The following is a 25,095-nucleotide window of genomic DNA, read 5'->3' on the forward strand; positions in this document are numbered from 1 at the left end:
GAACCAGCGGCAGAGAAAAAGGCTATTGGTTGAAATTGCAGCCAATGGGAGGGCTTGTTACTAGTCTGCGCGGTGCGGAGCTTGTAGGGAAAGTGCTTTGGGCCTGGAACCTCTACACATCCCGGTGGTTTTAGCACGATGAGCTCCATCGGCACCGGGGTGAGTTTGTTATCCCTCAGTGGGTTATTGCAGTCTAAGCATCGGCGTTGAAGGGAACTCGGCCACACTGCGTGGGAGGCGTCTCAGACCCGGGGTGCGCTGGGACTGCCTTGGGTAGGGTGGGCCGCTTGTGGCCGCCTGGAGGCCGACGGTCTTTTATCGCTGTGTTCTAGGCCCGCTTCTCAGGTGTCGGTGACTCTTAGAAAAGCCATCAGCCTAGTTGTAGCGAGCTTGGCCAAGCAGCAGTAAGATTTGGAATGGCCTTGGATTGCTGAGTCACTTTCTTAAGCCGCTTGGGAAACCGAAAGTGGAAACTCGTGGGCCCCGAAATAGTGTATGAAGGGTTTAGGCAACAATTCGCCTTGGAGAACCGCCGAGACACTGCATCTTGGGATTCTATGGTTTGAGACTTATGCTGTCTATGGACCGCCTTGCAATTGTTAGGCTGCTGCTGACTCATAGGCCTTCTATGTCTTCCGTTCAAGTACACTCAGTGTATGAGTCCATGGAAACCCTTTTGGGACGGAACTACTAAGAAAAAGGGTCTGATGAATCAGTTTTTCCTTTGACGCAGCCTTTCATGTACAGATTATTTAGTAGCACCTTATAGGCATTAGTACTGTAAACATTTCAGTGGTTATCGGCTTAACTGCTTTTGCCTTTATTTTTGTGGTACTCGGGATTGAACCCAGGGCCTCGCGCATGGTAGACAAGCACTCTGCCACCCTCACCCTGTAAAAATTTTTAAATTTTTAAAGGGTCTCAGTAAACTGCCCAGTCTGGTCTTGATCTTGTGATCTTCCTGCCCTAGCCTCCAGAGTAGCTGGCGTGCGCCACCTGCTTCTAACTTTTAATAATTTGAAGATTTTGGAGCTGGATTTGTTCAGCTTCCTGTTTCACTTTTTAAATGTGTATGTGCGGTCCTTTACTTGCTACTTTCATACTTATCCATATAGAAAGGTGTTGTTTTAAAAAATAAGAATTATCTTGGCTATTTGCATTAGACACAATGAATAATGGGTTCATCAGTGCATCTATTCCTGCTTACAAGATTTTGATACTTAGCATTTAGCCCAAATACTGGTATTCCAAGTTTGACAACAGGTGTTTATGTTTGAAACTTTTTAAACAATTGAGTTAGGAATGTTGCAGTTATGTCATACTTTTTTGGATAAGTTAATGCTTAGTAATGCATCTTGTAGAAAATCAGTTTTGCAACCTCATTAATATGACCTTCAGTTAACAATGTTTCATTCTGCAAATCTTTTAGAAATAATTGGTAATATAATCATTTGATATATTTTAGTATTGACAGTGGCAGAGTTAATGATCTCTGAGACTCAGAAAGTATCAATATTGAAGGTTTGTTTCCTGTCTTCACTTTTCTGAAGAACACCAGATACTAATATTTGTCTTTTTTGCTACTTCTGTCTTGTTGATGTTTAATAGTCATTTTCATACTACCTATCCAAAGTAGAGTCTAAATTTTCTCATCTTGCCGTTTTTCATCTCTTGTATTCTTACCTTAGTGAATGATCCAAGTGAAAAAGAAATGTGTGATTCATTTTTATTTTATTTTATTTTTTCAGCCCAGAGCCAGTCCATTAGCAAAGTGTTTTTGTTTTAACTCTAAAAACGTATTCCCTTGCCTCTATTCTCTTGTCAAAGCCACTGTCATCATCTTTGGAATACTTGGTCTTTTCATTCAGTCTTCTTGTCTGTACAGTTCATTTTCCACATGAAGTCAGAGTGACATTTTAAACACTAAATCATGTTGCCTTCCTATTTGAACTTCTCATTACATTTATAATAAAGGATAAACTATATACTCCAGCTTGGAAGACCCATTATTGTTTGGCTTATCTCTCCTTCACTGGCATAGTGTTTTCATTTCTTCACTGCTAGTGGTGATCAAGATGCAGTAACTGTATTTCTTTTTCTTGGCTAGGCTAGGTTTCTTTGTGTTTTCTCCATATCATAAGTGGCTACTTCCTTGTCTTTGAGATTTGACTCAAGTATAACTGCCCCAGCAAGGCCTTCCCTGATGAAGTAGTCTCTATAGTTTCTTCTATCACTTCACTGTTTTTTCTTCATCTTAATTGTTTGTGTCTAGTTCAATTCTAAAGATAAGGATTTTATGAATGAGAGATAATCTTTGTATTTGCATGTAATGACTCACATGTAATTGATACTTATTAAATATTTCATGAATGCTACCTGATTCTTCAGTTTAGTGGTACAGCTATGAATTTAAATGCTCTGACTGGATTGTGTATGTAGCTGAGTGATAGAGTTCTTGCTGGGCTCTATCCTTAGCATCTTTTAAAAAAATACATACACATACACACACACACACACACACACACACACACACGACTTCACCATAACACAGTATTAAGTTTTTCTTTCTTTTTTTTTTTTTTTTAATGTGGTGCTGAGGATCGAACCAGTGCCTCATATGCTCATATGTGCCAGGCAAGTGCTCTGACACTGAGCCACAACTCCAGCCCAGTGTTAAGTTTTTCAAAAATTAGTTTTCTGTGAAAGAAGTTCTGACCTCTTCTAAGGACTTGCATCCTTTACTTTCCAGTAGTAGAAATTTAAGTTGTGTAAATTAGCCACTATTGCTGTTTTGACAGGCTTCCCCTTCATCAAAGCAGAGTTTCTGATGGGATGTAACAGAGTTCTGCTCGTTAAGCAGTTTAATGTTTAGAAAAACAAAAAGTTGTATGGTTGTTACTGTTAAAGGTAAATCATTATAAGCTTGTTGTTGCTTTTTCCCCTAGTATGACCTGTCAGCTTCTACGTTCTCTCCTGATGGAAGAGTTTTTCAAGTTGAATATGCTATGAAGGCTGTAGAAAATAGTAGGTAAGAAACTTGTTTCACTCGAAGTAAATGTGTTTTAACCAGGTGTAAATATTTTAATTTTTAATGTTTTGTAATTAGGCTGTTATGTACTGTGGCACATAAAAGTATATTCCATAAAATAATTTATTATACATTTACAGTTTCTTGTCCAGATCTTTTCCATGAGCACCGACTCTATACTTCCAGTTGATTCTCCTTAGATATCCGTGTCTCAAATATAGTGTATAAATCTACATTTATTATCATCTTTTCCAGCCCATTTTCCTTTTTGAAATTCTTGATTGATACCATTGTTTTTCTTGACCATTAGGTTTCTTATCTGTTGTCCTATTTTTTAAATTTCTCATGCATTTTGTGTTTTAAAGTCCTATATGCAGTTATTCACATTTGTCTCAGCAGACTCCCTCACCCCCACCCCCCACCAATTTCCATTTCTACTGCCTCTCTCCAAAAGGTGGGGATTTGCGAAGATCTTTTCCTGTTGGGTACTGTTACTTTATTATGTCTTTTATTGTTTTGAGTAGTTACTTGTTTTTGCATGTGTTGACACATGGGAAACCCTTAGTACTTAATGAGCAAATGTTCATTTTATGTGCCATCTTTTGAGTGGTAGAATGAAGGAACATGAATTTCAAAAGGTTTATGAAATATTTTTAAAATTTTGAGCAAAAATTAAATCTTAACTCCTGGTATTTGTAATAAATGTGCTGAATTTTGTGTTTAAATGTATTATTAGAGATATTATCGGTACTACAAGCTATTGGTATCTGGTAGTATAATAAAAAAAAACACCTAAGAATTTTAGACTGAAGTATGTTTGTCATTCTTTACAAAACCTGATAGAATTCAAACTTTTTTTGGCACTGAAGATTAAACCCATTGATGCTTTACCAGGAAGCAATATTCCCAGCCCTTTTTGTTTTCTGAGGCAGGTTTTCTGAGTTTCTGAGGCTAGCTTTGAACTAGTGATCCTCCTGCCTCAACCTTCCAAGACGCTGGGATTATAGGCATGTGCCATTGTACCTGTCTAGAATTCAGATATTAAGAAAAAGTTGATGGATATGGTGGCATGTATCTGTATTCCCAGGTACGTCAAAAGGTGAGGCAGGAGAATCAATTGAGCTCTGGGGTTTGAAGCTAACCTGGGCAATATAGTGAGATTCTGTGTCCCCCCCAAAAAAAAAAAAGACATTTTCTTCTGGCTGACAAAGGAATTTGGGTTCTTGGAACAAGGAGCTGGAGAGACTTAGCCAAGTTACAGAAAAACATCCTCCTTTGTTTTCTTGTGTTTTCTTCTTTTTTTTTTTTTTTTTTAGTATTTTTTTCAGTTGTTGATGGACCTTTATTTTATTCATTTATTTATATGTGGTGCTGAAAGTCGAACCCAGTGCCTCACACACGTGAGGCAAGCACTCTACCACTGAGCCACAACCCCAGCCCTGTATTCTTGCATTTTCACTGGTGTGAAAACAAAGTTAAGTCTTGACTACGAGAAAAATTAGGGATATATCTTGAAACCATCTATATAGCCCTGAAAATTGAGGCTTAGCTGTGAGGAATTGTATATCTTAGGAATTCGTTTTCTGTAAAATACCTCTAAATATTTATAACAGTTACATTTAAGAAAACAGGAGTAAATAAATATATTAAGTAAATAAAAATATTTTTAGGAACTGAAACCTAAAAAGGCATGACATTTTGTTTCCTTTTTCTTTTTCTTGAATATGGGGTTTCTCTGTTGGTTCTATGAATGTAACTTTCTAATATTTTTTTTGTGCTGAGGATCAAACCCAGGGCCTCAGGCATTCTCTGCATACTACAGTACATTGAGCCACATCCCTAGACCCTGAATGTTGCCTTTTTTCTCTGTAAAATTGGGATTTAAGATGTCTACCTAGTTTACATAACCTTCCCATAACAACCAAATATATGTAACACAGTTGGAAAATTTTTGAGTGCTACATTTTTAAGTGCACAATTGCATATTAAGAATAATAACAATAAATGAAAAAATAACTTGTTTCAAAATACAAAAATCAGTGAGAAAAAAGGCATTATTCTACAGGTTTCATATCTTTGTTCTACCTATTATGTCTTATTGAAGTACGTGAAGCAAATCAGGCTTCACCCAGATTGGGAAAATGGGGAGTATAATAGACTTCTCAGATAATTATGGACCTAATTCTTTAATACTACACCAGAACTGATGGTAATGATGAAGTCTAGAAACAATAAACTCCTACTTTGTTACACTAAAATGCAGTGGACTGTCATGCATGACTTTGTACCATCCTGGCTTGGTCATTTGGAAAATACAGTTCATAGAGTTACAACAGATGTCCCAAATTATACAAACTATCAAAACATCACATTTGTTAATATCACCACCACCAGTGTCAACTTGAAAGTTTGTAAATATTGGGAAGCAGACAAGAATTTTTATAATGGTGAATATAAGTTTTCTAAAATTTCAGTTTTTGCTTGAAAATTCAATTTTTATCATTGACAAGAAATTCTGTCAGTTTCCCTTGAAGTAACAGTTTCATGTTATATATTTTAGGGAAACTGTCTGCCATATAACTAAATGTAAATAACCATAGTTTATCTGTCATTAGTTCTGTAAAATGAATAACCCCTGGGTACATCACCTTCTGTGTGAATAGCTCTGGGTCAGACATTTAATCCTATAAGAAAATTCACAACTCAAAAGAACAAAACCAAACCAACCCATGTACTAGTGCTTTTTGTCTTGAGGTGCCCATATTTTTGTCTTTAACAGCACTTTGCCTCCAGTTTCATTAGTAGAATATTAAAAAGACAGATACTTGCTGGGTGGCTCATACCTGTAATCTCAGCTACTTGGGAGGCTGAGGCAGGAGGAACTGGGGTTGTCTCAAAATAAAAAACAAAAAAGATCTGTAGCTCAGTGGTTTTTGCTGGTGGGGTGGTGGTGATGGTAATGAACTCAAGGGTTCAGATTAAATTAAGTGTTCCTTCATTAAGGACATTCTTTACTAAAAGCAACTTTTTAAATATGTGATAGCAGAACAGAGGATACATTTCTAAGTACTTTACACTTATTGTTTGTGGTCACTGCATTGATTCATGTTAAAATGCCAGCAGCCTTACCCACCACTGCTCTGTATTATCAGTGCAAATGCCCACACAGTGGATAGGTATAAATGAGGTCTTTGGCTTCATGGATATTATCTCTAAAAGTTTCTCAGAGATTCTCAGAAAGTTTCCAAACTACATGTCGAGAACTTTTGATTTAGAATAAAAATTGCTTTAGATTCTCAACAGTGAGGAAAAAAGAATTGGCTTAAGTTCAAGTATATTGCATATGTCTGTGGAAATTTATTTAAATATGCAGTTATTTAAGAAGAAGTGCACCCTAGCTCCCAGAATAACTTGATTGAGGCAGAAGTGAATATGAGGGATGATGGTGAGGTTAATTTCAGTATAGGTGTTGGAGGCATGACAGTGTTGGAGGCATGGCAGTGAGGTTAATGAGATTCTTAACAGAAAATTAAGCCCAGTTGACTTTGCTAGATTCTCTGGATTTTTACCTAGGAAGCTTGGAAAGGACTTTCAACTTGATAGGGGCATTGAAGGCATCTAAAAATGTTGAGGGGCAGGGGGAAGAGCTGAATTCTTAGATAATTTTATCATGGTGTGTGTGTGTGTGTGTGTGTGTGTGTGTGTGTGTGTGTGTGTGTGTGTATGTGTGTTTTATTGGAGATTAAATTGCTGAGGCTGGCCTGGAACCGAGTGATCCACCTGCCTCAGTTTCCCAAGTTGCTGGGATCACAGGCATGTACCACCATGCCTGGAAATTTGATCAGATTTTGAGAGACCTGTAACTGACAGGTTTCCTCACTTTTTAGGTTATGGGCCACTTTTGAAGATTATGATAATGACAATAAAATAGGACTAGATATTAGGCTGCTCATGTTACGTAAAATGAATGTAACATAAAAAGAAGTGGAAAAGATGTTGTAATCTAGGCCTGAAATTATAAGGATTCTAGTGCTAGTAAGAAAGGAGTGGACATGTGAGAAATTTTGAAGGAAAAAAAATCAATAATAGCTCAATATGGGAATAAAGGATAAAAAATGAAAACATAAGGATTAAAACTTGGTGATGCAATTATCGGAAATAGAGGAATTGAGATAATTTTACAGAAAAACTATAAAATCAAGTGTTTTTAATTTGTCCAATTAAGTTTCCTGATCAGAATTACCTTTATTAAAAAGGATAAAAATAATTAACATTTTAGCTGGGCAAGTGGGGCACACCTGTAATCCCAGCAGCTCGTGAGGCTGAGACAGGAGGATCATGAGTTCAAATCCATCCTTAGCAAGTGCGAGGCACTAAGCAACTTAATGAGATCCTGTCTCCAAATAAAATACAAAAATAGATTGGGGATGTGGCCCAGTGATTGAGTGCCTCTGATTTCAACCCCTGGTACCAAAAAAAATAAATAAAATAATTAACATTTTAATTTTCCAACAGCATCATGATTTCTCCATCTTTTACTTGAAGTTAAGATCTTTTTATCTTAAACATTGTAGCATGTAAGTTTTATTTTTTTTAATACTTACTAGTTCTAGTACATGTTGATTGCAGAAAAATTGGAATAAATAGATGAGCCAAAGGAAGAAGAAAAATAAATCATGAACAGGGGATATAGCTCAGTGGTAGAGCATTTGGATAGCATATGCTAGATCCTTGGTTTGATCCCTTGCACTGAAAAAACAAAACCCAAAACCCGTAATCCTTCCACCCAGATTATTCACTTTCCACATATACTATTCATAGAAAAGTAATTTATAACATGTCTATCATGTTATACATACACTGTGCCATATTATATGTATTGTTAGCACTTTTAAAATATTTTTGTCAACTGATATTTTAGATTTTGGGGGGCTTCACATGATATTCATTAATATAAATTTAATTTTTCATAGTCTAGGTTGCTTTCCCTTGCTAGTTTTTAAATGTTTTACCTAGTTTTGTGATTTCTTAAAAAATTATTGTTTATTCTGTTTTTAGTTTTAAAAAATTGACTTTCTTTTTGTTTCAGTACAGCTATTGGGATCAGATGTAAAGATGGTGTTGTCTTTGGAGTAGAAAAATTAGTGCTGTCTAAACTTTATGAAGAAGGTTCCAATAAACGACTTTTTAATGTTGATCGGCATGTTGGAATGGTAAGGTCACCTTTTAAACTGTTCTTCTTTGTTCTGTCCAATTTCTTTTGAAATAACTGATTGAACTATAATAAAATGTGATTTTAGGAACATTAAGTCAGAAGTAGATCAGTGAGTAGCCACAAAAATAATCATTGAGTTACCTTTTACTGTCTAAGAGGTAAATTCTCATAACCTTAGTAACAAACGTGAAAAACCAAGTTGTCTTAAGGAGGAGAAAATGGGGCGAGTATAGAAATAAATCTTGGCAGCCCTGAACACCAGTAGAGATGGTACATGCTGAGAGGCAAAGAGTGTTTAGTTTTTTTGTATCCCCTTATGGAAATCACTGTCACAATAAAGTTGGTGTCAGAGAAAATAGGAAGGTGGAGTACTAGGAAAAGATGTTTAAAAAAAGACAAGTGAACACATCCTTTTTAATGGCTTCATGGGCATCACTGTAAGTTACTACCTACAGCTGGTATCTAAGCCTTCTGAAGTACTGCAGTGCACAAGTTCAAGCCAAGCCATAAATATACTATCAGTATGTATTGATGTCATCCTAGTTACATGTCAGATTTTTTCCAGTAAGAACTATCACCCTCCCCCCAACAAAAAGAAAGAAGTGTTTCTAATTTAGCTACTGTTCTGAAAAGAAAAGGAAGAAGAGAGAATACATGTGTGCTAGATACATAAATTATCTCAGTCTCAACAATCTAGCTAAGGTATACAGATGAGAAAACAGATATGCTGCTTGTGGAGAAAAATTGCGATTCAAATTTGGGTCTATTACTCCAGAGCCTATTCTGCAGTGACACATTATAAAACTCATTTCTTTTGCTGATAACTTTGGTATTCCTGAATTGAGATGTAGTGTTGAGTGTGCACACACACAAAAGGTTTGGCAAAATAAAACCAGCAAACATAAGGCTAATTTTTTTTTCTTCTTCAAAGATGATTTTTTTCTGAATGCTGTTTCTCTTCTGAACAGATTTATTATTGTCAGTGAAACTGAAGTGTTCTGATAAAATTTGTCAGATTATACCTTAGCTGGTAGGGTGTGCATTATGTATTCTTTTATTTAGTAGAAAAAGTTCAAGTATATTTTTTTGGGGAAACTTTGGTGATAGAAAAAAATTTTAAATTTGTCCCATTTGTTAGGTGAAGCTAGGAAGCTAACAGCATTTTTTATAAAAGGATATTGGCAAAAATTTGGACCGTGAAGGAGGTTAGACAAAAGAGGTCTTCTTCAAAGTAATTTGAGAGTATTAGACTTCATAGAAAGTTTTCTTCAAAGCAACAGAAGATTTTTTAAATGATAAAATTTTTGAAATAACTGATTGAACTATAATAAAATGTGATAACCTTGGAGAAGTTATTCTAAATACTTATTTCCTCCTCTGCAAAGTACTACTGTTTTGTAATAAGTGCTCAATATGTTAGGAATTTACCAATTTATTAGGTTGCAGTAAAACAAAAGGATGTTAAAGATCCTGATGTCACTTTTCAATTCTGTGAATCTAAGCTAGTAGTTTCCAAACTTTGTTGGTTGATGGCACTTTAAATGTCTCAGTGATTTGTTTTCCATGGCTTCACTAGCTAAAAAGTAATATTTAAGTCCAAACAACTTAGTATATGTCCTAAAAACATAGTAGTTGTTAAGGGGGAAAAATGCAAAGAAGATATTTTTAAGAAAATATGATTTTTATTTTATTTAAAAAAAATACATTTCACTGTGTATGGTGGCAAATGCATGTAATCCCAGTGACTGGGCAGGCCAGAGGAGAAGACTGCATGTTTAAGACCAGCCTCAGCAATTTAGGGAGGCCTTAAGTAACTTAGTAAGATCCTGTCTCAAAAATAAAAAACACTAATTCAGGGGCTGGGACCAAAGCTTAGTGGCAGAGTGCTTGCCTAGCATGTGTGGGGCATTGGTTCTATCCTCAGCACCATATAAAAAATAAATTAATAAACAAAGATATTGTGTGTCCCTCTACAACTAAAAAAAAAAAAAAAAAAAAAAGAAAAAGGCTAATTCAGTCTTAAAGCACCACTGGGTTCATTCTGCAATACCAAATAAATAACTAAAACTAAACAACTGTATATAGTTTGGAATCATTGGATGCTATCACCCTCATTTCATGGTCCTTATTGATTTTTCATAGTACTTTTTTCACAGCAACTTGAAGTTATACTTAGTAAATTTCCAAATGTAGGGCTCGGGATGTGGCTCAAGCGGTAGCGTGCTCACCTGGCATGCGTACGGCCTGGGTTCAATCCTCAGCACCACATACAAACAAAAATGTTGTGTCCGCCGAAAACTAAAAAAATAAATATTAAAAATTCTCTCTTTAAAAAAAAAAAATTCCAAATGTAATTCCAAGCATCAAAGTGCCCCATAAAGATCTAAAGCCCAAACGTATTTCAAATGATGCTTGTTAAAGCACTATTATGTAAACCTATAAATAACTGTACTTTTTGATTTGTGATAGGAATGTGTTTATTAAATTGGTACTTTGTTTCCCCTCAGGCTGTAGCAGGTTTGTTGGCAGATGCTCGTTCTTTAGCAGACATAGCAAGAGAAGAGGCTTCCAACTTTAGATCTAATTTTGGCTACAACATTCCACTAAAAGTAAGTTGGTAACATATTGAGGAACCTTTTGAATAGTAAAAGAAATGTATTAATAAGGTTTTCTTTTTTCCTCCTCAGCATCTTGCAGACAGAGTGGCTATGTATGTACATGCTTACACACTCTACAGTGCTGTTAGACCTTTTGGCTGCAGGTATGAAATTTGTGAGATTATCAAAAGTCAGATCTGCCAATCTTACTGAAGTGAGATGGTATCTTAGGGTGGTTTTGATTTGCATTTCTCTGACTGCTAGAGATGGTGAGCATTTTTTCATGTACTTGTTGATTGAGTGTATGTCCTTCTCTGAGAAGTGTCTGTTCAGGTCTTTGGCCCATTTGTTGATTGGGTGGGTTATTTGTTTTCTTGTTGTGTAATTTTTTGAGTTCTTTGTATACTCTGGATATTAGGGCTCTATCTGAAGTGTGAAGAGTAAAAAATTGTTCCCAGGATGTAGGCTCCCTGTTTACCTCTCTTATTGTTTCTATTGCTGAGAAAAAACTTGCCCCTTCTTGGACTATTCCTTGAAGACCTTAAAAGAGCATACTATAGGGATACTGCTACATCGATGTTCATAGTAGCACAATTCACAATAGCTAGACTGTGGAACCAACCTAGATGCCCTTCAATAGATGAATGGATAAAAAAAAAAATGTGGCATTTATACACAATGGAGTATTACTCAGCACTAAAAATTGACAAAATCATGGCATTTGCAGGGAAATGGATGGCATTAGAGCAGATTATGCTAAGTGAAGCTAGCCAATTCCTAAAAAACAACTGCCAAATGTCTTCTTTGATATAAGGAGAGCAACTAAGAACAGAGCAGAGAGGAAGAGCATGAGAAAAGATTAACATTAAACAGGGATGAGAGGTGGGAGGGAAAGGGAGAGAGAAGGGAAATTGCATGGAAAAATGGAAGGAGACCCTCATTGTTAAACAAAATTACATATAAGAGGAAGTGAGGGGAAAGGGGAAAAAAAAAACAAGGGAGAGAAATGAATTACAGTAGATGGGGTAGAGAGAGAAGATGGTAGGGAGGGGAGGGGAGGGGAGGGGGGATAGTAGAGGATAGGAAAGGCAGCAGAATACAATTGTCACTAGTATGGCACTATGTAAAAACTTGGATGTGTAACCGATGTGATTCTGCAATCTGTATACGGGGTAAAAATTGGAGTTCATAACCCACTTGAATCAAATGTATGAAATATGATATATCAAGAGCTTTGTAGTGTTTTGAACAACCAATAATAATTTTAAAAAAAGTTAGATCTGTACTAAGATATCAATTTTCTGCAGGTTGGCCTTTTATACATTTCAGATTATAAATTGTTACCAAGAAGTATTAGGGCTGATATTAAAAGTATACATAAAAACTATTTGAATAATGAAAGGGATCAGGAGATTTGAGGTCATAATAATAAACTCATAACTGATTAATAAATGCTCGGGTGCTGAGGCTTTTATGTTCTCAGAAATTGTATAGTGATTTTAAATATATTCCACATTGACATTAGATAGCTAATTATACTTTGGTTTTCTCATTAATGACTATCAGATATACTTTAAACACTTAGATAAAATGCTTTTAAATGGAGTTTACAGTCTGTAATGAATCCATACAAGTTTTGTTTTATAATTTTTATTAGGCACAGTGTCTATTTCTGTTAAGATAAAGTGCTAGTATGTTTACTTTTGAGCAAAGTGGGGATTCTATTGCCAAGATCTGGAATATGTGTAAATATTCAGATATGGTTGTCATCTAGTAAACTACATTTTCCTGAAATGAAAGAACACTGTTAGTTAATAACATTTTTGTTAAAAGTCATGCTTGATCAAAATAAAACATTGAGATCTTAGTGCTTAGTTATAATCCTACCATTGAGTTGTTCATAAGCATCCATGTTTAAATTACTTAGGAAGACAAATTGGAGACTTTTGTTCCACTGGCAATAGGTTAGACATGGTGGGTAACTTGTTAACACTGGTTAATTCTCTCTTGATTACTCTGAAATACTTTGTATAAAATACTTTTCATTTTTAATCTTTCAACTGAGCTCTTAGTTCATCAGTTACTTTTCTATGTTTTTTGGGGGTGGTAGGTGAGTACTGGGGATTGAACTCCGGGACACTAGACCACTGAGCCCCAGCCCCATCCCTGTTTTGTATTTTATTTAGAGACAGGGTCTCACTGAGTTGCTTAGTGCCTTGTTCTTGCTGAGGCTGGTTTTGAACTCAAAATTTTCTTGCCTCAGCATCCCGAGCCGCTGGGATTACAGGCGTGCACCATTGTGCCCAGCCTTTTCTGAGGTTTTTAAGGGAGTAAGAATATGTATTCTCTCTTCTTCCTTTTCTTTTCAGAACAATAGCTGAATTAGAAACACTTCTTTCTTTTTGGTGGGGGGAGGGTGCTAGGAGTCAGTCAAGGAAGTAGGGACATAGATGAAACACCTTACAGGTAAAGTGGCCTTAAATATGTATTAGGTGTAGTGGGGAAACAAATGCCTTTTTCTGGAGAGGTGGCAAAGAAAGGGGTATGAGAAATAGGGGGAATAGGAGAAGAGTATTTGATGAAAAAGAATTTGTATGAAAGTGTAAAACTACATGGTCATTTCAGATTAAGAGAAGGTTTTAGAGATGATACAGCAGGTGCTGGAAGGGCCAGTCCTACAGAAGTTGTGCTCCATGGCAAGGAGTTCTAATGAAGGAAATGTTGATGGGTTTTAAAATAATGACAATTGGATATATATTCTGAAAGATAAGTCATAGTAGTGTAGAGGATGGAAGGAAATGATGGAAAGGGTGAGAAATGGATAGTTTGCTGTTAAAGATTAACTGCATGTAATGTAAGAGGTAAGATGAGATTAGTAACCTCTAAAGAAAATACATCACAATGTCAGAAATCAGTAATTCATATGATCATTTAATAGCCTAATTTCAGTTTGTTGAGCATATAAAACAGCCATTTCTGATTATTGCAGAAAAGTGGAGAAATATTGGGAAATGAAAGATGGAAAAAGTTGCATTGAAACGTTGATTTTCAGTCAGGAATTTTATTCCCATGACTTTTGAGTGTTGATGCTTTCTAAGACCTTCTCTGTAGTTCTATTTTTCACTGATAATTACTTTTTTCTACTATCTTGCCAAGATAGTTTCACCGGAAAGTTTAATACAAATTAAAAAACCCACATGAGAATCTCTAGTATATACTAGATTTTACTAATTTGGAACCCAACATACCAAAGGAAGTTACTATGAATTTTATGTATATTAATAATTTATTATAGAATTATAATTGTACTTACATCACTGCAAGTTTTTAAGAATTATTTTTATGGTATTAAGAATGACTTTTTAAAATGATTTTTTAAATGCAGTTTCATGTTAGGATCTTACAGTGTGAATGATGGTGCACAGCTCTACATGATTGACCCATCAGGTGTTTCATATGTGAGTAATCTTGAATCATTTAAAATTCTACTGTAGTATTTCCTTAGTTTCTTTAAAACTCATTCAAGGTTGGGCTGGGGATGTGGCTCAAGCGGTAGCGCGCTCGCCTGGCATGCGTACGGCCCGGGTTCGATCCTCAGCACCATATACAAACAAAGATGTTGTGTCCGCCGAAAACTAAAAAATAAATATTAAAATTCTCTCTCCCTCTCTCTCTTTAAAAAAAAAAAAACTCATTCAAGGAATTATTTCTTTTTTATCATTAATAATAACCTATGCATATGAGGCAGAGGAAAAACCCATGGCTTTCCATATGCTAGAGAAAATACACAGTAAATTTAAAATGTGATTCTTTCATTAGTATATTAGCAGTGTCTTAAAACTGAATACAGGGGCTGGGGACATACCTCAGTTGGTAGAGTTCTTGCCTTGCATGCACAAGGCCCTGGGTTCAATCCCCAGCACCAAACAAAAACAACAACAAAAAAAACTCCAACTGAATACAGAACTGGAGGTCAGTGGTAGAACACTTGCCTAGCACGTGCAAAGCCTGGTTTTGATCCCCAGCATCACAAAAAAAGGCATGTAGGGAAGGATTTGGTATTTGAAATTTTTTGAGCACTGTAATATTCAGGAAAATGTTGCATATCTTTGTCCACATTTGCTTTTAAGGTATTAACGTCCTTTTATTAGTTTTTAAGTAGAAACAGTAGTGATTATTGAAATGGATAGTATACTAATTAAACGATTAAATGTTTTTTCCTTTTTTAAAAATAGGGTTATTGGGGCTGCGCCATTGGCAAAGCCAGGCAAGCTGCAAAGACAGAAATAGAAAAACTTCAGGTAACACATATTTAACATTTGAATTCTGCTAGAAGTAAAATTTATCTCTCCAAACTAAACCTTAATCCAAGGAAATAGTATAGCTTGATATTAAAAGCAGAGCCTTGTGAAGTTGCTATGCAGTTGAATAGGAAAGCTGGTAACATGTTATCTGAATTGCCTCATGGATCCTTTTGTGATTTGATGACTGCTTAATTCAAAATAATCCAAAATAGTTCTTTTTTTTAATTGATTAAAAAAAATGACAGCGGAATGCATTACAATTCTTATTACATGTATACAGTACAATTTTTCATATCTCTGGTTGTATATAAAGTATGTTGACATCAATTCATGTCTTCATACATGTACTTTGGATAATGGTATCTATCACATTCTACCATCCTTGCTAATCACCTTGCCCTACCCTTTTCCCTCCCACCCCTCTGCCCTATCTAGAATTCATCTATTCCTCTCATCCAAAATAGTTTTTTAATATAATGGTTCAAAGTCCATGTTCATGGATCCCTAGAACTTGAAAATTCTAGTGGTGTAAAATTTATGAGTTAATGCCACAGAACTGCAATAAAAAACATATATTTCTTCCTATATCATTTCTTTCTTTGGGACATAGCTTTTATGTCTTACAAGTCTTCTATTAAAGTGGCTGTACTCTACTGTTTCTTTCTTTGTTCCTAGCTAGACAAGGCATGAAGCCTTTCCTGTTAAAATTACGTACTTTCTATTTTCTCATAAGCCAGAAATTCAGCTATTAGTATGAAAAGTTTATTTAAAAATATTTGTTTTAGCTATAAATCAGTTAACTTTATGTTGAAATAGGAGCCATAAAGTCTTTTTGCTTATCAGATCTTTGCCTAAAAGACAAGGATATGACCTATCAGAGTTTCAGTTTTATAGAGATTTTCAGGTACACTCAGTATGAATGCTAAACTACAACCTTACTCATTCAGCTTACTTAAGGCCCAATTCTAGAAAACACTTGTTAGTGTTTAGCATTTGTTTAATGTCAAATTCTAGAAATCTGATTCATGTTTGGTATTTTAGTTGAGAAAAGGACCTAGGGACACTACTTAGCCTAAAGCCCAACCCCAGGATAACACACTGCCTAGGGCACATAATAAGTTGGTCTAAGAGTAAACCAGTTTGTTTACATCTCTCCAGAGTGTTCTGTGTTCTGTATGGGTGCAATGGGGCACGCTAATGCCTAGCAACTTAGGCTCTTTCTTGGAATAAAAAGGGCTGAGGATGTGTCTCAGGGTTTTGAGCACTCCTGGGATAAATCCCCAGTAGTGCAACCCCTTCCCCCCACAAAAAAGAGTATAAGAATAGTCAGCAATTTATTTTGTCTGTGGTTAAGCCAAAGTAACAAATGGGAAAACAACAAATCCCAGATAAAAATTTAGAACAATCACTTCATTTGAGGAACACATACTTTAAAGTCATGTACTACTAAATTAGGGTCTGAAAACTGGCCCACTGCCTGATTTCTTAAGTAAATTTTATTGGAATACAGGCACAGTCTATGGCTACTTTTAGTAAAAGTATTGTTTGGTCCTTTACTGAAAGAATTTTTTGTCACCTCTTGCTGTACGTCAATTCTATAGCCTGTTTTACCTCTGATGAGCTATTTACAAAAAAATATTTTGTGAACATATAAAAACATATTTTCTATTTAAAATGTGTTTTTCCAATTTATACTTAAGTTTGCCTGTGCAGGATGCAATTAATTCACCAACTATAGAACTTAACCTTTAAGGGTAAAAATATGAAAATTAGTTTTCTTTCACCCCTAATTTAACATGCATTGCCTCAATAATCTCAAGGTCTTTTGTAAATGATTTTAAATCCATATTGTAAAGATTCATAATGAATTTGTTCCTTAGATCTCTCAAGTCTCCAAACCATGCATATTTTGAAGAGTTCATCTCAGTTGCCTTTTTTTTCTGTGATAGGATTTGTCTGTTTCCTAAGATTAGTGTTCTTAATGTTATAGTTTTTACTTCCTCATGTCGTCCTATAGACACAACTTGAGCATCGGGATTTCTAAATTAAAATAAAAATAAATTAAATGAACCCGATTTAATGACAGTAGTAGTTGAATCACACTTGAGTCTGGACCAATGTAAAAGTGTTGTGTATTTTTCACCATTTTCCATCCTTCTGAAATATCCAAAATATGAATGCTAGTATGCTCAAACACTGTGATTAAATCTTTGAGTTGCATCTGCATAGTGTATACATTGCTCTCTGACCACTAAATAGTTTTTTTTTCCTACTCTGATTTTCAAATATTAACTGAAAAAAACACATATGAATGAACTTTTTGGCTTCCCTCTTTTGCTTTGTGGATTAACATTTGTCTTCCCGTAATCAAACCAAATCCAATTTGTGCTCCAAGAACCTGCTTAAATCCTCCTGATAGTTTCTGAAAGCTTCCCTGATATCCCTTAAGAACAATTTCTTTTGTTCTTTCTGTTTTGTAGGTACCTACTATCTAGTATGATTTTTGGCATTTTATTAAGTAAATTGGGTGAAAACAAACTCAAGATTTTTTCTCCCTCCAGTTTTTTAAACTTCTGGGTCTACTTATAAATGAATTGATAGAGGCTTCTAAATTTTAAAAAATTTAACATAAAACTAGTGGTTATCTAGAATATCTATATTTGTTATGTTAATTGAAAAATATTAAAATTGTGAATCAGGAAACTTTATAGTCTTTTCTTTTTGGATTTTAAGTTATCTTATTTGGTTTTAGATCCAAGAATCTATCTCACGAATGTATACTGTGTTTTTGTAGATGAAAGAAATGACCTGCCGTGATGTTGTTAAAGAAGTTGCAAAAATGTAAGTTGGAATAAGTTGTGATTTTTCTTTAAGTTTTAAGAGGCTGTTTCATTTGAAAATAATGTAATGTATAATTTTTAGAAGGTGAATGTAAAATCCTAAGATTCCACACCAAGAAGAAAATCTTTTTCTTGTTGTCTTGGGGATTGAACTTTTAGTGCCTTGCACGTGTTAAACATGAAGTATACCCTCGACATGAATATCCTTATTTTTCAGTAATGAATGGGGTGGGAAAGTATACCTTTTGACAAAATGAACTGTTAGGCAATAGGATTTAGGGTAGGAAAACGTAATAGACCTTGGATATCAAATTAACAGCTTCATTTGTTAGCTCCTAACTTCTCAAATCTCATAAAGTTCATTATTTAATCTTAAAAGATAGCCTAAAACAAAAAGCTTGCTTTTATGGTCCTGCAACTGGAATCCATATATGCTCTATTGTTGAGCTGTATACCCTTGGTCTTACAAACTTTATAGCTAATTGCTTCTGTACATGATCTGTGAAGCTGGCTCATTTTTGATCTGCTGCTTTCTTTGTAAAAGATGTATTTCACTTTTTCAGATTCATCATAAAATTTTTTTGAACAAGATAGGGGCACCCCCACCCATAATCACAGGAGGATCATGAGTTCAAAGCTACCCTAGCAACTTAGTGAGGCGAGGTCCTAAGCAAGTTATCAAGACCCTTCCTCAAAAAAGGGGGGGGGGGCGCTGGAGATGTAGCTTAGTGATTAAGTATCCTAGGGTTCAATCCTTGATAATAACCCCTTCATACAAAACAAGGACAGCTTAAAACCTGAATGATTTATATTAAAAAGTAGCATATAAATAATTTTTAAAATAGTAAGCAGTCAATAAACCTAGGTGGCAATTTTTTTTAAAAACACCCTCATAATTCTAGTTGAAAGAATGCATTTGCTATTTTAAAAATTTCATTAAAATATTGACTTTGTAGCCAGCTATTGAGATTTAAAACTTGTAATGTTTGAGATTTCACAGCATCTCCATCCCACATTACAACACAGACAAGGTCTAGTGAGTAACCTTAGTGTAATATAGTGTCTTTGCTTTACATCTAATAATATTTGCAAGGAAAAAAAATCCCAGAAGTCTCAATTATATAATTTTAAAAAGTGTGATTTAGGGCTGGGTTCGTGACTCAGTGGTAGAGCAAGAACCTAGCACTTCTGAGGTTCAATCCTCAGCACCGTATAAAAATAAAATTAACTTGTTGGCTCCTACAAATAAAAATATGTATATATCTTTTAAAAATGTGATTTAAATGATAATCTTTTCTGAACTGGTGGTTTTGTCTTCTTTGTCCACCATTCCTGCTAATGTCAGTACCTCTCCTTTATTTCCCTCATTCAGCTTCAGTTGAGAAGCAAGCATAAGCCATTTTCTACATATTTTCACTGAATTTTACAACATTTTAATATATTTAAATAAAGTGTCTTTCATGAAATCAGGCATTCTGGAAGTCAGCCCTTACCACTATTATGTTTAGGTATAATGGTAGACATCAAGTAGCTACCCTTAATCATAAGATGCTTTCATATTATAGGAGGGCTTTAGAAGACCCTCTGAAAGTAAAGTGTGTAAAGCAGTATAAAATATAAAACAGAACTTTACACTGATACTTAATTTTTGATACTTTTCCTGTTACTTTGTTATACTACAGCGCCTTCTTGTTTTGAGTTTGTGACATACTACAGTGTGAGAACCACTTAAGTGGAACATAAACTGTTACTAAATGAATGGACAAGGTGCTGAAAAATAGTAAAATAGCCAGTTAGTTGGGTTTTACTTATTTTGAGACATCATTTTATACTGAATTAAATATAATGTACAACTACCAGTACGAATGTCATTTAAAACTTAAGATTAAACTCACAAATTCAGTAATTCACTACTATATTAAAAAAAAAAAAAAGCAAGCTCAGAAAAGAAATACACCAGGTCCATTTCAAAATTTGTTTTATGAAATGTGGTAGGATAAATGAACATCATATTTTTGAGTCAATCGTCTATTAAGTTGTGAAAAACTTGGCAAGGAAAGCATCATTTGCTAAGTCTTTATAAGTTGCTTTTTAAAATATCTGCTCAATGAAAAGAAAAAAATGAATATCCTGCCAAGGAACAGTGAATGACCGCTTACTGTTTGAACCTGTTATGTTTTTTTTTTTTTGAGAATTTTTAATATTTATTTTTTAGTTCTCGATGGACACAACATCTTTTGTTGGTATGTGGTGCTGGGGATCGAACCCGGGCCGCCCGCATGCCATGCGAGCGCTCTACCGCTTGAGCCACATCCCCAGCCCCTGTTATGTTTTTTATAGTTTAGTTTTAAAACAATGTATCAAAATAACTGAATGGATTCTATAGGTATATTCATTGTTTATAAGATAACAAGGGTTTCATTTTATCTCAATAACTGTGTAATTTGTCTTTTCTAATGTACATAATAATAGACTACAGGAAGTATATATAATTTTGTAAAATAGAGATGGGCATTCTAATTTGTACTGACTGGGTACCTGAACTTAGATGTTTGGAAGTGACCAATTGCTAATTTCTCCTTTTCTGTTCTAGAATTTACATAGTACATGATGAAGTTAAAGATAAAGCTTTTGAACTAGAGCTCAGCTGGGTTGGTGAACGTAAGTTACTTTTAGACATTTACTTATTCTAGGACAAACTTAGTGTATTTAATTTACCTTTTTTAATATAAAGAAATCCAAAACAGAATTAACAGGTTGTTAGTTAATCAAAGGGAAAATTCTTCTTAATAATTGACTAAAGTTGTGAACAGTTCATTGTTTTGAAATATCTGTTTCATGCATTACTGAGAAATCACCCATTTTTTCTACCTAGCGGGCTTAAAGGATAGGCTATTTTCAGAATCTAATCATGCTGTAAATTAATTCTCAGGATTTATAAATCATAATTTTCAATAGTTTAACTTGGGCACATTTAGTCAAACATGAAAGAAACACACAAAAGTTAGTACAAAGTATCTTCTTTATTATTCTTAGTACAGTATTACAACCTTAGGTGAACAATCATACTACCTAAGGATTTGGATAAATTGTATGGTATTGTAAATCAGTATGCTCATTTTTAATTCAACTGAATATATGGCTTAATTTACAGTAACTAAAGGAAGACATGAAATTGTTCCAAAAGATATAAGGGAAGAAGCAGAGAAATATGCTAAGGTGAGCTTCAGCATTAAAAACTAAGTACTAAGTTTTTTTGGGGGGTTAAAAGTAGACAGGATTTTCAGGACACAAAATGCTTTTCAGTTGTATATATTCTAAAGAAGTATTCGTTTTTCATTTTTAAAGTTTTTAGATAAATTTTTAATGAGTGCTAATAAGTGGGACATAATGATATTAATCAAATATAAATACCATTTTTCTCTTAACAGGAATCTTTGAAGGAAGAGGATGAATCAGATGATGATAATATGTAACATTTACTTCAGCATCTATTCTATAACAGTTCCTTGTAACTTTAGCCCCTGACCAGTTTTCATTAAATTTTTGACTTGTAGCCACTGAAGTTTGGTTAATATCTACTTAACACAATTGGAGAAATGATCAATGACATTCATTACATTTGCTTATTATTAAAATACAGACTTATGCCTACTACTAAAATTCCTTAGAATACTGTAAAATGAGTCTTTGGAATAAGATGAATTCATTCTGTTTGGTTCTTTTATACTGGTCATCAGCCAGTTTTGACTTTTAGGTGTAAGAAAGATGTTTTCTCTATCTGAGAAGTCAAAAAAATATTTTTGCTTTTTTCCTTTTATTGTGGTAAGTTAAGGATTTCTGTTATGTCACTTTCTGTCTTTACAAAAATCAGAACTGTGGCCTGAAAGAATTACAAATGTGCTCTGAACAGCACTACTTAGAGCAGGAACAATCTGAACTCAGGCCAAGTATACACACCCTAAATTGAGTTCATGCCAGCATCACTCCATTCAACTGTTATTGCTTTCCTAAGAAGGTAATCTAGTCACTGAGAGTTTAGCTGCAGGGTATTGCTGGGCTTTGAGCATCTTTGTAGTTTAAATAGCATATAATTATACCTGAATATTTAACAACTCAAAACCAGTATTTTGATACCATGAATTCCATAGTATGAGATTACCTGCTATATTTTACAAATCATTCTTAGCAGAAAGTGATAAGTGTTGGCCTTGGACAAATGCCCAAATAATACTAAACTGGATCTATTTTCAGACAGAAATTGACTCTCCCTCAGTCAACTAGGGCCAGTCCTAAAACTTCACTTACTATGCTGTGGGCTTAACTGTTTTAAAATTCCTATCAGTACAGCTAACAACCCTCTATGAGAGAAGACACTGGTACTAGAGAAATATAAATTTACCGTGATACTGGATTAATCTAAACTTATCTATTATGAAAGAAAAATGAGAGATTTTCATTATTAATGTAGGTTTACTTGTAGGGCCATCATATCATTGAGAAATGGCAAGCCTCCAGGAAAAAAAGCTGATATGTTTTACTTTGACATGAATACAATGTTTAAGACTGAATACCTTATTGCTGTAAATCATCTTGATACTGGTACCCTAAAAAACAAAAACAAAACATAATTTTTAAAGAACAAAGTTCTGGTTTAGAGTTTCCAACATAATATATTTAGAATGTAAAATAACTTATCTGATGAGATGATCCACCTGTTTTTATTTCTGTCACTCCTAAAGGGACCTAAAAAATGAAGTCACAGGTTATTAATATGATGGAAACATTGGAATAAATTTCACAAGGTAAGCAGCAAATTAAAATGATAGTGTTTCCATTTTATAAAAATATTAACATTTCAAAATACTAAGAAACCAGAAGAAATCTTTAAATGAAACAGTGTTTATGTATAATATTAACTCCTAATGTTTCTCTAATTTTTAAATTTCTTACCTTTGGAAATGCAATCCAGACTTGACCTAGATTTTACTTTCCTATATCCATACTATATGCCTAGGCTATTTCTTGACAGGTCTTTCCTAATGGCTCCCACCAAACTGCCACAAAAAGCCTTCAAAAATGATAATTAGAATTTCCCTTGCCAAAAACCCTCTTTACATGTTTCCTATTTAAATGTCAGGTTTTAAAAAACCCAAGAATAACAGTGCAGTTGCTCCTAACCCTAAATAAAACTTTGGTTCTACCACTGAGACTATTTGTATAAATCTACAATGTCTTTAATGAAATAAGTGTATAGCCCCCCAGACTATAGGTACTTGACCTACATTTTACAAGAAGTTGTTTAAAACTACCAAAAAAAAAAAAAATCACACTTCCTACTTTTTATCTGGTGAACAAGGAGTCAAACATCCAAATGCTCAAGGCACGTCTTTTAAAAAATGTTTAGTTAGGTGTAATAGGGGGGTTCATTTAGACATAGGCATACATGCATGTAATAAAATTTGCTCCATTTCAACCCTGTATTTCCATTTTCCCTGCCCTCATCCCTCTCCTGGTACACATCTTACAGAAATAATTCCTAGTAGTAAAGTACAAAGTAAGGTATAATATTTTAAAAATACTGGCTCAAAAATGTCAGTGATTTATCTGAATTTCTCGAAAACTGAAGCTCAGAAATATGTAACATTTGTAGGATCAATTCTTATACTGAAGCACAGTAATGGGATTTTTCTTGACAAAAGCAGCTAGGGGCTTGTAGCCTACTTCAGTGTAAACAAATTAATTTAAGAAAGATAGCATTATAATTAAATCTAGGATATAGTTTATAAATTGATACAAGTTTCAATCTGGCTGGCTTTGTCATTTTTAATAATTGTGATTTTGGAGAATTACTAAATTTCATCTATACAGTGAGGATTTATGTACCATTTTAAAAAAGCAACAAAAAAGTAAAGATAGAAATTTAAACTTAAAAAGAATTAGAAGTGATCAGAAGACCAAGTATGGTTAAAACATCAATTTGCAAAGGGATTTATAAATTCAATGTAAACCTAATCTCAAGAGGTACAGAGAGCAGGAAGGGTAAAATTAATAAGCTGTTTCTAAAATTTTTGTAAGGAAAGCAATTTGAAAAGTCAAAATAGTATAGAAAAAGAACACAGTAGAGAAACTATCTGGCTTCAAGACTTACTATTAGGGGATGCAGCTAAGTGGTAAGTGTTTGCCTTGTATGTGTGAGATTCTGGTTTGATCTTTTAATACACCAAAGAAACAAAAACAAAAATCCAGACTTAACTCTAATGCTCCAGATACAATGTTAATGGGACACAATGGAGTTCAAAATCAGATTTCAAATATGATCAACTAAGTGAAAAGGCAAATCAATGGAGAAAAGAATGATTTTTCAACAAATGATGCTAGAATACTGGGATACCTATCCACAGTATAATTCCAAAAAAATACACAAAGATCTCTTATTGGTTTTAAGAAAGAATCATCCATTAAATCCATTAAAGTTGCACAATAAAAAGTTTCAAGAATGACAAAATAGGAAAAACTGAGGAAAAATACTTGCAAATTATCTGACAAAGGATTTGTGCACAGCAGATACACAGAACTTTCAAAATGATGCAACATGAAATACCCTAATTGTAAAAAAATGGACAAGAGTCAGGCTAAACACTAAACAAGATACATTGATGGCAAATACCTATGTGAAAAGATGCTTTTCACTATTAAGAGAAATACATATTAAAATTACAATGTGTTATCACTGAGCTTTAGATAGTGTACAATTAAAGACAAATCACCAAGTACTGGTGAGGATGTGGATTAACAGGAATGGATTAAGTAAAATGGTATGGCTGCATCTGAAAACAGTTCGCCAATTTCTTATGAAGTTTAACACTTAACACATAACTCACTGTTCCTACTGACAGGTGTATACGTGAAATGGAAACTAAGGCTGTATGACTCATACATACTGCTTAATTACAACTGTGATATTTTGGAAAAGGCAAAACTTGCAAGGATCAGAAAAACATCAGTTTTTCATGGGGCAAGAAAAGAAACAGAAAAGATACTTCAAAGTATTTATGAGATTATACTTCTAGGCTTAGACTGTGGCTCAGTGGTGGAGTACTCGCCTAGC

At 34.3% G+C, this 25,095-nt stretch overlaps 1 protein-coding gene and 1 long non-coding RNA gene across 5 annotated transcripts in view; one reads left to right on the plus strand and one right to left on the minus strand.

Annotated features, from left to right (window-relative positions):
- Psma3 (proteasome 20S subunit alpha 3) lies at nt 1-21,540 on the plus strand. 2 transcript variants are annotated; one of them, XM_005322743.5, is made up of 11 exons: nt 1-159; nt 2,946-3,028; nt 8,118-8,241; nt 10,751-10,852; nt 10,931-11,004; nt 14,226-14,298; nt 15,076-15,141; nt 17,939-17,985; nt 20,578-20,645; nt 21,139-21,203; nt 21,416-21,540. In XM_005322743.5, the coding sequence occupies exons 1-11, from the start codon at nt 139-141 to the stop codon at nt 21,458-21,460; spliced, it is 768 nt and encodes a 255-aa protein (XP_005322800.1). In that variant the 5' UTR covers nt 1-138; the 3' UTR covers nt 21,461-21,540. The 2 variants fall into 2 exon arrangements, with proteins under 2 accessions (XP_005322800.1, XP_021580432.1); XM_021724757.3 differs by having other exon boundaries at nt 105-159; nt 8,123-8,241.
- The window catches only part of LOC106144791 (uncharacterized), an 18,296-nt gene continuing 14,189 nt past the window's right edge, over nt 20,989-25,095 (minus strand). For 2 of the 3 annotated variants that reach the window (XR_005729364.2, XR_001229688.4), the window contains one exon: nt 20,989-22,730. This is a non-coding gene — a long non-coding RNA (uncharacterized LOC106144791). The remainder of the gene's footprint in view (nt 22,731-25,095) is intronic. The other variant, XR_013438954.1, reaches the window with a different exon arrangement.

Source organism: Ictidomys tridecemlineatus, chromosome 5 (genome assembly GCF_052094955.1).
Source record: "Ictidomys tridecemlineatus isolate mIctTri1 chromosome 5, mIctTri1.hap1, whole genome shotgun sequence".
NCBI classification, from domain to species: domain Eukaryota; kingdom Metazoa; phylum Chordata; class Mammalia; order Rodentia; family Sciuridae; genus Ictidomys; species Ictidomys tridecemlineatus.

Excerpts from the sequence above, each read along its gene's own strand:
- Psma3 (XM_005322743.5), top strand. The coding sequence starts at position 139 with ATGAGCTCCATCGGCACCGGG. Across the intron at positions 14,299-15,075 it reads ACCCATCAGGTGTTTCATAT|GGTTATTGGGGCTGCGCCAT; the intron begins GTGAGTAATCTT and ends TTTTAAAAATAG. Across the intron at positions 21,204-21,415 it reads AAGCAGAGAAATATGCTAAG|GAATCTTTGAAGGAAGAGGA; the intron begins GTGAGCTTCAGC and ends TTCTCTTAACAG.